General features: G+C 41.5%; 1 protein-coding gene across 1 annotated transcript; it reads right to left on the bottom strand.

Moving 5' to 3' along the window:
* Window positions 1–1,886: 1,886 nt before the first annotated feature.
* lins1 (lines homolog 1) lies at window positions 1,887–7,242 on the bottom strand. The gene is made up of 6 exons (XM_047362426.1): window positions 6,764–7,242; window positions 6,594–6,683; window positions 5,035–5,167; window positions 4,079–4,654; window positions 3,328–3,511; window positions 1,887–2,602 (listed from the first exon to the last, which is right to left on the bottom strand). Exons 1-6 carry the CDS (start codon window positions 7,094–7,096, stop codon window positions 1,933–1,935), a joined length of 1,986 nt encoding a protein of 661 aa, XP_047218382.1. The 5' UTR covers window positions 7,097–7,242; the 3' UTR covers window positions 1,887–1,932.
* Between the last annotated feature and the right edge of the window lie 3,950 nt (window positions 7,243–11,192).

The raw sequence follows: 11,192 nt of genomic DNA, 5'->3' as shown, positions 1-11,192 counted from the left end.
GTCATTCAGAAATCAAGGTGCCAGAGTCTGGAGGAAGACTGGGGAGAAGGAAATGCCAAAATGCCAGAAGTCCAGTGTCAAGTACCCATAGTCAGTGATGGTCTGGGGTGCCGTGTCAGCTGCTGGTGTTGGTCCACTGTGTTTTATCAAGGGCAGGGTCAATGCAGCTAGCTATCAGGAGATTTTGGAGCACTTCATGCTTCCATCTGCTGAAAAGCTTTATGGAGATGAAGATTTCATTTTTCAGCACGACCTGGCACCTGCTCACAGTGCCAAAACCACTGGTAAATGGTTTACTGACCATGGTATCACTGTGCTCAATTGACCTGCCAACTCTCCTGACCTGAACCCCATAGAGAATCTGTGGGATATTGTGAAGAGAACGTTGAGAGACTCAAGAACCAACACTCTGGATGAGCTAAAGGCCGCTATCGAAGCATCCTGGGCCTCCATAAGACCTCAGCAGTGCCACAGGCTGATTGCCTCCATGCCACGCCGCATTGAAGCAGTCATTTCTGCCAAAGGATTCCTGACCAAGTATTGAGTGCATAACTGTACATGATTATTTGAAGGTTGACGTTTTTTGTATTAAAAACACTTTTCTTTTATTGGTCGGATGAAATATGCTAATTTTGTGAGATAGGAATTTTGGGTTTTCATGAGCTGTATGCCAAAATCATCTGTATTAAGACAATAAAAGACCTGAAATATTTCAGTTAATGTGCAATGAATCTAAAATATATGAATGTTAAATTTTCATCATTACATTATGGAAAATAATTAACTTTATCACAATATGCTAATATTTTGAGAAGGACCTGTATAGAACTTGTTCCAGGATGCTTTTGTTCCACTGTACTCTTTACACATTGTTTCTTCCCCCATATGAGTGTTTCATGCTTAGGTTTCTCCAAAGGCCTATGTGATGATCTGCAACAGGCTGACTAATGTTCAAATGAATGACTCAAAACGTACTACAGCACATGCGGGAGGTTGTAAAAAGATTTTTCTACATCTGCATAACTCGATGGTTGGTCTTAAAACAGCCAATCACCTGTTTGGCCTGCTTAGCAATACCAATAAGCCTAATTATTCAGTGCTCCATCTGTTCTTACAGATTAATACAAAAAGATTTTCGGTCAAACAATTGACTCTCTTGTTCAATTTGAAAGCAATTTGAAAAATTTCTTCATAAAATAACCAAAGTGAAGAGGATTGGAATGCTGGAAAATGTGCTGAAAACTGCACATCTTCTACGGGGAGGTAACGTTGAAACAGGTGCAGTGGTCTCATCATAGTACAGTCATGGCAAAAATACCCCCTCTATACATCACTAGGTTGTAAGATTACAGCCAAGTGTTCATACAACAGATTACATACTTTCATTACATGTCAAAATTCAAGGCACAATGGAAAAATCCATGTGTGATCAGTTTGTAGAACCACCTTTAGACGCAAGAAATTCATAGTCATTTTCTGTCGACTTAGTGACTGCTAGATGTTGCAGGCCCTTCGCTGCAAAACAAGCCCAGATCATCAGTCCTCCCCCACCGTGTCTACACAGTTGGTATGAGACATTTATGCTTAGTTTTCACTTAACATGGTGCACTGCATTGCTGCCAGCTTCATTTTACAAAGGGGTTTCCTCTCTCAACCTTTCCAAACAAATCATTCTTGCATCGTGCCATCTAATTTTGAACATTTATGTTAAATGTGTACAATTACATAAAACATTCGAATCAGATCATTTTATTATGTTCTCATAGACATAATCTCTAGGATAGGGTGTCATTTCTTTTTTCCTCTATGGCTCTCAAACCAAAATCATAGGTATTTGGTGGCGGCAATACATTAGGTTAGAAATATCTTACTCTGGTAGACTAATAAAGTGTTTGAAAATAGTTGATTTTTTATTAAAACAACTGATTTTTGTCAAAGTGAAAGCGATGACTTCTGATATGTCTCTACTTGTGCTAGAAGCTTCAGGAGCGATGAAGGGTTGTACGGGAAGAGTTTCTTAGTGTGGAGCCTCGTCACTACCTCTCTGAGCTCTGACAAACAAGAGACTGTTTTTTCCAACGTATCACATGTCTCCTGCTCCAACGGAGCTGCTTCAGTTGGACACCCTTGTTCACTTTGTATCATTGATGAAGTGTGTTTGGTTTTCATCTTGGAGCTACTGTCAGTCATCGGTGCTCTTGGGGATTTGGACTCTTTGTGTCCGTCAGGGCTTTCCTCACTGGACTCATCAGAATTATCATACTCTACAAGCCGAAGCCCTACATCTAAACTGGACCCTTCCAATGGTGAAACAGAACCTTTAGGCTGGAGGCCTTCACCAAACTCAGAACCATGGGAGTCAGCAAGAGGCCCTTTTCTGTGTCCAGACGCCACAGTAAAGCCCTGCCAGTCTCCTCTGAGGTACTTCAGGTAGCGAACAAAGTATTCCAGGAAGCAGGTTTCCGAGGAGATGAGGAAGTCAAGGAGGATGCTGTGATCAAACGACAGACTCTGCAGCAGGAGCACAAAGTGGCAGTGAGGGTTGCATCCAGATGCACAGGCCGCCTCCAAGACAGAATAGTCATCCAGCCCTGAACACCGTCTGGAAGAGAAGATTCCCTACGATAGTTAGTCCTCCCTCCCTCCGCTACCAACAACACCCAATCCCAGCCTACAAACATTAGTGCACTTGCTGTAGTTTTTTTTTTTTTTCTTTCTTTCAGCAATTCTATTATTAGAGATGGGCAACTTTAATGTTTCTAGATTACAGTTAAACCCAAAATTGTTCAAACGCCTGGCAAGCTTAGGTTTAAATAAATCAGCAAAATACCAGAAACCTGCAGAAGGCTGGCCAGCAGTTATAAGAAGGGTTATATTACTGTAACGGCAACAGAGTTCAATTGATACTTGTTTTACATTGTTTGTTGTGTTTGGAGAGATGCCCATCTCATTTCCTTTTAGAAACAAACTTATTGGTTGAATAAAAATAATTTTGAATCTAAATCTACCAGTGGTATGAATAATTCTGGGTACATCAAATGAACATCATTAACAAACCCATCACGCTCTTCTTTTCTGTTCACATTATAGTACTTTTTCCAATTATTTGGTCAAGAGGTGAGCTCTCAAATCCGAATATGTTCTGGAACAAATAAACTACAAGAAATGCACAAACATTCGATTGTGGATTATGCATTATCAATAATGGAGCTGGAGGTCACATGTTTACAGCGGAAATTCATCCCATGGTCTGCAGCAACTAAAAGCAATTCATCAGAAAGCAGTTGAACACAACTAAATGACATGACCAGCTATCATTTGTTTTACCTGTAGCTGAGGAATATTGAGAGGAATCCACTGGTTGCCTCCATTAAATCATCATCCTGTTCTCCAAACAGCAGGCTGATCCAGCTGCAAGAGTGAGTGACTTCAATCTGAGAGGCATTGCATCGCTTCAAGAAGGTCCACAGATGGTGTAGATATGAGTTAACCTCTGTGGTACTGTCTACTCCTGTGAGGAGCACAGAAATAACAGGATAACAGTTCCTAAATTATACAAACGACTTTTATACCAGGAAAATATTAGCTCCTGTCATATCGCTTACATGACAATGAAAACAATATCAAGATCTAGAGATGTTCTGATCAGGCTTTTCCTGGCCAATACTGATTTATGTTTTTTTTAAGAAGGTCTGACATGCCCATTCCATTTTTACTCTAATTAAAAACGAAAAAAAAAAAGTGACGCAGTTAGGAGTTTCAGGCGCAACAGAATTGGAATTAAATGGTTATCCTCAATTCAAAGCATATCTCTAACGTTTATCTGATTTTTAATGCTAAACTTGGTTGGTCAATATGTTCACAGAATGAAAATGGGCAGGGTTCTTCATTTTGATGTGTTTAATCTAGACCCTAGACCCGAGAAGAACCAGGCTTACCCCCCTAATGTGGGGATGCATGAACCTGGAAAACATCTAAACTCCAGGCAGAAATTACCTGGCAGGAATATGAACCCAGGAAATATTTGCTGTGATCCAACAGTGCAAACAGAAGCACCACTATAGTATTAGACTCTGACCTGGAGCAGCTGTTTGGAAGTGAAGCTCTATAGACTTGAGAAGAACCAGGCTGACTGCCCTCAGCATCATCCCATCTGGTTTCAGACCTTCAGTTGCTTGGCTGTGTAGGACCCCTCCGAAGAAAACCGCATGTTCTACCTGAACACTCAGCAACCAGTTATCAGCTACTGCCTTTAAAATGCTCTGAGCCAGCACACTCCGATCAGCACTGAAATCCCTGCGTTCCCCTACGGTGGACAACACCCCCTCTAGGGACCAGTCATCTCCAAGCTTCTGAAGCAGAAATCTCTTGAGGAACAGCAGGGTTCGCTTCTTGACAAAGTACTCAGAGGAACAGCTGACAGTCATCAGGAGGGCTGCAGAGTGGATTCCAGGTATTCTTTGGCTTCTCAGGCAGACCCCACTGTCACAAATTAAACCCGATGTGCTCAGCACCTCCAGCAGGTCCAACAGGAGGCAGAACGTTGTTCCCCACCAACTGCTGAAGGTAACCTCTGTCCTCTGTTCAGGCAGAAACTTTGAACACAAAGCAGTCAGGCTCCAATCAAACGTTGTCACGAGTTCTCCAAGGAGCACTGAAGTAAGAAAACGCACACACAGAACGTTAGATACAAAAACAAAGAGACGCAGTGTTTACCACTGTAGCATGCTTGATCCATTCAGCTAAATTTCACCATCAGCTGCTCACCTGGATCATACCTGCTCAACTTACAGCTGAATGAATCCATTTCAAAATCTGATGTAATGTGAAGTACAAGGTGATTACTTCAGGACTCTAAGATTAACAAATAGGAATATTTAAGGGTACTAATGTAATCTAAATCACTGTATTCACCACTTGGGACATCATCCATCAGCTCTATGTGCATAGATGAAGTTGGTAAGGCAACTTTCATTCCCCATCAGAAACAGCCACTACTGGCTGGAAGCATCTACAGAAACAAACAGGAAGTACCTTGATGTGAATGTTTGAGAAGCTTTTTGAGGACCTCGGTGAGTGACCAGAGGCAGGCATCTAGTTCAGGGCCAGGAGGAGAGCTGCTGAAAGTCTGCTGACACGTCTTCTGCCAAACAGGGCACACTGTTCCCTGAAGAGTTATGATACACAGTTTAATATGAACAAAATGCAGCCGTTGCAGGTTCGACTCCAGCCCCAGGCGACCTTTCCTGCATGTCTTCCCCCTCTCTCACTGGCCACTGGTGCATAAAGTTAAACATAAAATTTAAAAACAATAGCCACTGTTTGATTAATTTAAAATTCATTCTGATAAGCCTGATGCAAGTGTTTAAGTAGGCTGGTGGGAACGCTGCTGCATTTGGTGAAGGGGGTTTCATGAAGGGCACCGGTGCCATGGAACTGACACCTGTTTATGTAAATCTCCCTTGCTATCACATAAAAAAAACATCTTCAGCGGGATCTTCTTGTCATGCTAGTAATGTTTGAAGCCGTCAGAACCGTCCAGATGATTTTCTTCAGAGAAGTAAACTTTCTTCCACCTTTCAGTGACATGTTTAGTGCTTCCTTGCAAAGTCCAAAGGGGCAAAGTTAGGACGTGTGGTGTTTGAAGAGGTTTCTGTTCTGTGAAACCTTTTCTCACACATGCTGTCTTATGGATATTGGACACTGCTTGTGTCTTCATGCACACTCCACCAGATCTTCAAACTCAGCACAAGTGAAACTAGACAGAAAGCCTTTTTCCCTTCACCATCAGGAGGTCATGAGTAGGTACATGCCTGTCAGATAATGCCATGAAAACCAGATCAAAGCAGAAACTTTGACTTTTTCAGGCTGTGATCTTAAACTTTTGCTCTGCTGATGAATGCCGTTTTGAGTTTAATGCTCTTTCCAATTGTTTGCCTTTATTGCATTTGGCTCCTTTTTCTTTTTTTGCATTTTAAAGCTCTACTTACACAAAATGCAAATACTTATTTGACCAGGACTATACATTTAATTTTTAAAATGTAATAAAATCTGAAATGTGCCCACCAATGCAAGCCAAACTCATTTATTTTTATTTGTACAAAACATTCATTTGCATGTACTTGATGTCACTTTTGTGACAGTTTCAAAATCTAAATGTGGGTTTGATTCCAGATAACGGGACAATTTTACAGCTTTTGACCTTTATTTTAAAGCAATAGATTATCTTCTACAGACTGGCATGGCTGTAGCACTTTCCAAAGAGAAACTGCACTATACTCAGCAACTAGACGTGTATTCTGAAGCGTGACACAATAGTGTACCAGAACATAGATGTTGTTAGTTATTCGGCATGAATAAGGTCACAACACTAAACCATGCAGTTGTTCTGAAGGTCAGAACATTTTTTAACTTTACTAGTTCTTTATTTTATCTAAACTCTCTGGCCTAAAAGCAGCAGGGCTATTGCCTTACGTTTTATGACCTCCACCAAGGAGGTGATGAGGAGTAGGGCTCATGAGGATAGAAAAAGCTGACATGCAGCAATGGCCCTACTATCAGTACTTTTCTAGTTTAATGCTTGGAGCACTCACGGATTTACTGAGCAGGTAGAAAACACACACGGATGCAGTCTTTGCAGCTAGGTGTGAGATTACTGGATCCTCAGCGTGGAAGTGGTGCACCTGTGGGACAAAACGGGTTCTTCATTAACCACTGATGCCATCTTCTCGTGTTACAGTCTGTGTTTTTACCCAGTACTTACAAGCTGTGGCATGAGGTCCATGTGTTCAAACAGCAGCCCGAGGATGTCCACCCAACTCCCCCTGCCGTCTCCATCCAGGCTCTGAACAGACAGCCTGCAGCAGATCTTCCTCAGCAGAGAAAGACTGAAGCCTGTCAGCTGCCAGGCGGCTTCGGCGCTGTCTTCTGTGTCCCCTCCGGATACCCGTCCACAAACGCCGGAAAACAGCAGCTTCGCGACCTCAGCGCCGCTTATGTCAGGACGTGATCCTCTGAGTAAACACTGATAGCAGTCTGTCAGACAGCAAAACACTTCTCTGGTGGAGGATAGCGCGGCTCTCTCCGTGAGATCCATGCTTCCGCTATGTGACAGACGTCAGCTAAAAATGATCACTTTTATATTTGATTCAAAATCCATTTTCTTTCGACTTTTCCTCGCAGATAGTTTTCCTTCTTTTGGATTCTTTAAGTGTGCGATTCATTTCTATAGTAAGCTACTACCGCCTCCTAGTGATGGGAGGTGTAGTGACGTCAAAATGAGGCTTTTTGAAGCATAGAATCATTTTGAACCATTGTGTCATAAAGTGGTTCACTACCCGAAGCTTCATTCAATTCCCTTGGGTGACATCTACTGGCAGTAGTGATTGTTGCACCAAATGAAGCCCTGCGAATGTGATGCAACTCTTGTGTAAAATAATAGTACTTATGTATGTACAGGTCCTTCTCAAAATATTAGCATATTGTGATGAAGTTCATTATTTTCCATAATGTAATGATGAAAATTTAACATTCATATATTTTAGATTCATTGCACACTAACTGAAATATTTCAGGGCTTTTATTGTCTTAATACGGATGATTTTGGCATACAGCTCATGAAAACCCAAAATTCCTATCTCACAAAATTAGCATATCATTAAAAGGGTCTCTAAACGAGCTATGAACCTAATCATCTGAATCAACGAGTTAACTCTAAACACCTGCAAAAGATTCCTGAGGCCTTTAAAACTCCCAGCCTGGTTCATCACTCAAAACCCCAATCATGGGTAAGACTGCCGACCTGACTGCTGTCCAGAAGGCCACTATTGACACCCTCAAGCAAGAGGGTAAGACACAGAAAGAAATTTCTGAACGAATAGGCTGTTCCCAGAGTGCTGTATCAAGGCACCTCAGTGGGAAGTCTGTGGGAAGGAAAAAGTGTGGCAGAAAACGCTGCACAACGAGAAGAGGTGACCGGACCCTGAGGAAGATTGTGGAGAAGGGCCGATTCCAGACCTTGGGGGACCTGCGGAAGCAGTGGTCTGAGTCTGGAGTAGAAACATCCAGAGCCACCGTGCACAGGCGTGTGCAGGAAATGGGCTACAGGTGCCACATTCCCCAGGTCAAGCCACTTTTGAACCAGAAACAGCGGCAGAAGCGCCTGACCTGGGCTACAGAGAAGCAGCACTGGACTGTTGCTCAGTGGTCCAAAGTACTTTTTTCGGATGAAAGCAAATTCTGCATGTCATTCGGAAATCAAGGTGCCAGAGTCTGGAGGAAGACTGGGGAGAAGGAAATGCCAAAATGCCAGAAGTCCAGTGTCAAGTACCCACAGTCAGTGATGGTCTGGGGTGCCGTGTCAGCTGCTGGTGTTGGTCCACTGTGTTTTATCAAGGGCAGGGTCAATGCAGCTAGCTATCAGGAGATTTTGGACCACTTCATGCTTCCATCTGCTGAAAAGCTTTATGGAGATGAAGATTTCATTTTTTCAGCACGACCTGGCACCTGCTCACAGTGCCAAAACCACTGGTAAATGGTTTACTGACCATGGTATCACTGTGCTCAATTGGCCTGCCAACTCTCCTGACCTGAACCCCATAGAGAATCTGTGGGATATTGTGAAGAGAACGTTGAGAGACTCAAGACCCAACTCTCTGGATGAGCTAAAGGCCGCTATTGAAGCATCCTGGGCCTCCATAAGACCTCAGCAGTGCCACAGGCTGATTGCCTCCATGCCACGCCGCATTGAAGCAGTCATTTCTGCCAAAGGATTCCCGACCAAGTATTGAGTGCATAACTGTACATGATTATTTGAAGGTTGACGTTTTTTGTATTAAAAACACTTTTCTTTTGTTGGTCGGATGAAATATGCTAATTTTGTGAGATAGGAATTTTGGGTTTTCATGAGCTGTATGCCACAATCATCCGTATTAAGACAATAAAAGACCTGAAATATTTCAGTTAATGTGCAATGAATCTAAAATATATGAATGTTAAATTTTCATCATGACATTATGGAAAATAATGAACTTTATCACAATATGCTAATATTTTGAGAAGGACCTGTACATACAGTACAGACCAAATGTTTGGACACACCTTCTCATTCAAAGAGTTTTCTTTATTTTCATGACTATGAATATTGTAGCTTCACACTGAAGGCATCAACACTATGAATTAACACATGTGGAATTATATACTGAACAAAAAAGTGTGAAACAACTGAAAATATGTCTTATATTCTAGGTTCTTCAAAGCAGCCACCTTTTGCTTTGATTACTGCTCTGCACACTCTTGGCATTCTGTTGATGAGCTTCAAGAGGTAGTCACCTGAAATGGTTTTCCAACAGTCTTGTTGCCTGTCCTCAGCAGTGGTTTCCTAGCAGCTATTTTACCATGAAGGCCTAATTCATACAGTCTCCTCTTAACAGTTGTTCTAGAGATGTGTCTGCTGCTAGAACTCTGTGTGGCATTGACCTGTTCTCTAATCTGAGCTGCTGTTAACCTGCGATTTCTGAGGCTGGTGACTCGGATGAACTTATCGTCCGCAGCAGAGGTAACTCTTGGTCTTCCTTTCCTGGGGCGGTCCTCATGTGAGCCAGTTTCTTTGGCTTGATGTTTTTTGCGACTGCATTTGGGGACACTTTCAAAGTTTTCCCAATTGTTCGGACTGACTGACCTTCATTTCTTAAAGTAATGATGACCACTCGTTTTTCTTTACTTATCTGCTTTTTTCTTGCTATAATACAAACTCTAACAGCCTATTCGGTAGGACTATCAGCTGTGTACTGTATCCACCTCCTGCACAACACAACTGATGGTCCCAACCCCATTTATAAGGCTTGAAATCCCACTTATTAAACCTGACAGGGCACACCTGTGAAGTGAAAACCATTTCAGGTGACTACCTCTTGAAGCTCATCAACAGAATGCCAAGAGTGTTCGGAGCAGTAATCAAAGCAAAAGGTGGCTACTTTGAAGAACCTAGAATATAAGACATATTTTCAGTTGTTTCACACTTTTTTGTTCAGTATATAATTCCACATGTGATAATTCATAGTTTTGAGTGTGAAGCTACAATATTCAGTCATAAAAATAAAGACAACTCTTTGAATGAGAAGGTGTGTCCAAACTTTTGGTCTGTACTGTATAAGTTTTGTACATATGTGTTTTTAGTAACTCATTAAAGATTCTGAGTAATTAACTCATGAAAAAATAATAATTTAAAAACAATGTGAACTGTAGGGGATTACAGATGGAAAATAGCTATTAGGCTAATTCTGGCTTCTTTAACTTGAATTGTCATTTGTTTTATGAAATTCCACTGTCCCATTTTAAATAAATAACTAAAAAAAATAAATGAAGTGAACATTTTTTATTTGTCATTCATATTTTCTTTGGGAGTGTGCTTGGTGTGCTGAGTGTTTTTGGACATTGTGCTTGGTGTAATAAACAGGGTGCTTGTGGTGTTTTTATTCAAGAAAAGTAATTTCTGCACAGTAGAAGGACTCAAACGTTTCCTTTTTTTTTAGACAATTTCTCCATGTTTGGAAAATACTCTTTCACAGGGAACAGAGGAGGCTGGTGTGACAAGGAACTGTTTGGCTGGGTGGTTTAGGTTTGGATATAGAGAAAGGCTGGGAGTCCTTCACTATGAAGCCCACAAGAGCTTCATCAAGGTCTTGCTTCCTGGATCCTAAACAAAATAAAGAAAAGTAACTTCAATTTAACTTACAAACATTTAACTGTTATTCTTTGTAATTCTGCATGTATATCTATGTTATGCTGACCTTGATTGGTGGCAGGAGGCTGAGTGTTCTCGTGTTTGGCTCTATAATGCCTCAGCATTGATGACGTATTATTATCATTATTATACGTCAGCAGCTTCGGGCAAAGCAAACACTGCACCTGTAAAACTAAGATAACTACCCGTTACCACACCTCTTACATAACATGATACCATGACTATAACACTACTGCATAGTATAGGCTAAAGGCTTTCTAATAAACACTTTGAATGTACATTACCTAATTAGGTGGCACCAAATCGAAATATTCCCACACTTGGGAACACTTCCTAGATGGTTGATTCACGACACAATAGTCCACAAAAACTCCGAATATCCAAAAACGAGAGCTGTTTGTAACGTATAATACGTGTAGAACGGGGATGTGAACCAGGGCTTGAGAGC

The sequence above is a fragment of the Girardinichthys multiradiatus genome, chromosome 4, assembly GCF_021462225.1.
Source record: "Girardinichthys multiradiatus isolate DD_20200921_A chromosome 4, DD_fGirMul_XY1, whole genome shotgun sequence".
In the NCBI taxonomy this organism is placed as follows: domain Eukaryota; kingdom Metazoa; phylum Chordata; class Actinopteri; order Cyprinodontiformes; family Goodeidae; genus Girardinichthys; species Girardinichthys multiradiatus.
Note: the sequence above shows the minus strand (reverse complement) of the source record. Positions and strands in the feature narration are given on the sequence as shown.

What these genes read in the sequence shown, in the direction of transcription:
- lins1 (XM_047362426.1), bottom strand. Translation starts at nt 7,096, where the DNA reads ATGGATCTCACGGAGAGAGCCGCGCTATCCTCCACCAGAGAAGTGTTT. An exon ending in TCTACCTGCTCAGTAAATCC is followed by an intron (nt 5,168 to 6,593) that starts GTGAGTGCTCCA and finishes ATAACTCTTCAG; the next exon opens with GGAACAGTGTGCCCTGTTTG. An exon ending in TCAATATTCCTCAGCTACAG is followed by an intron (nt 2,603 to 3,327) that starts GTAAAACAAATG and finishes CTTCTCTTCCAG; the next exon opens with ACGGTGTTCAGGGCTGGATG.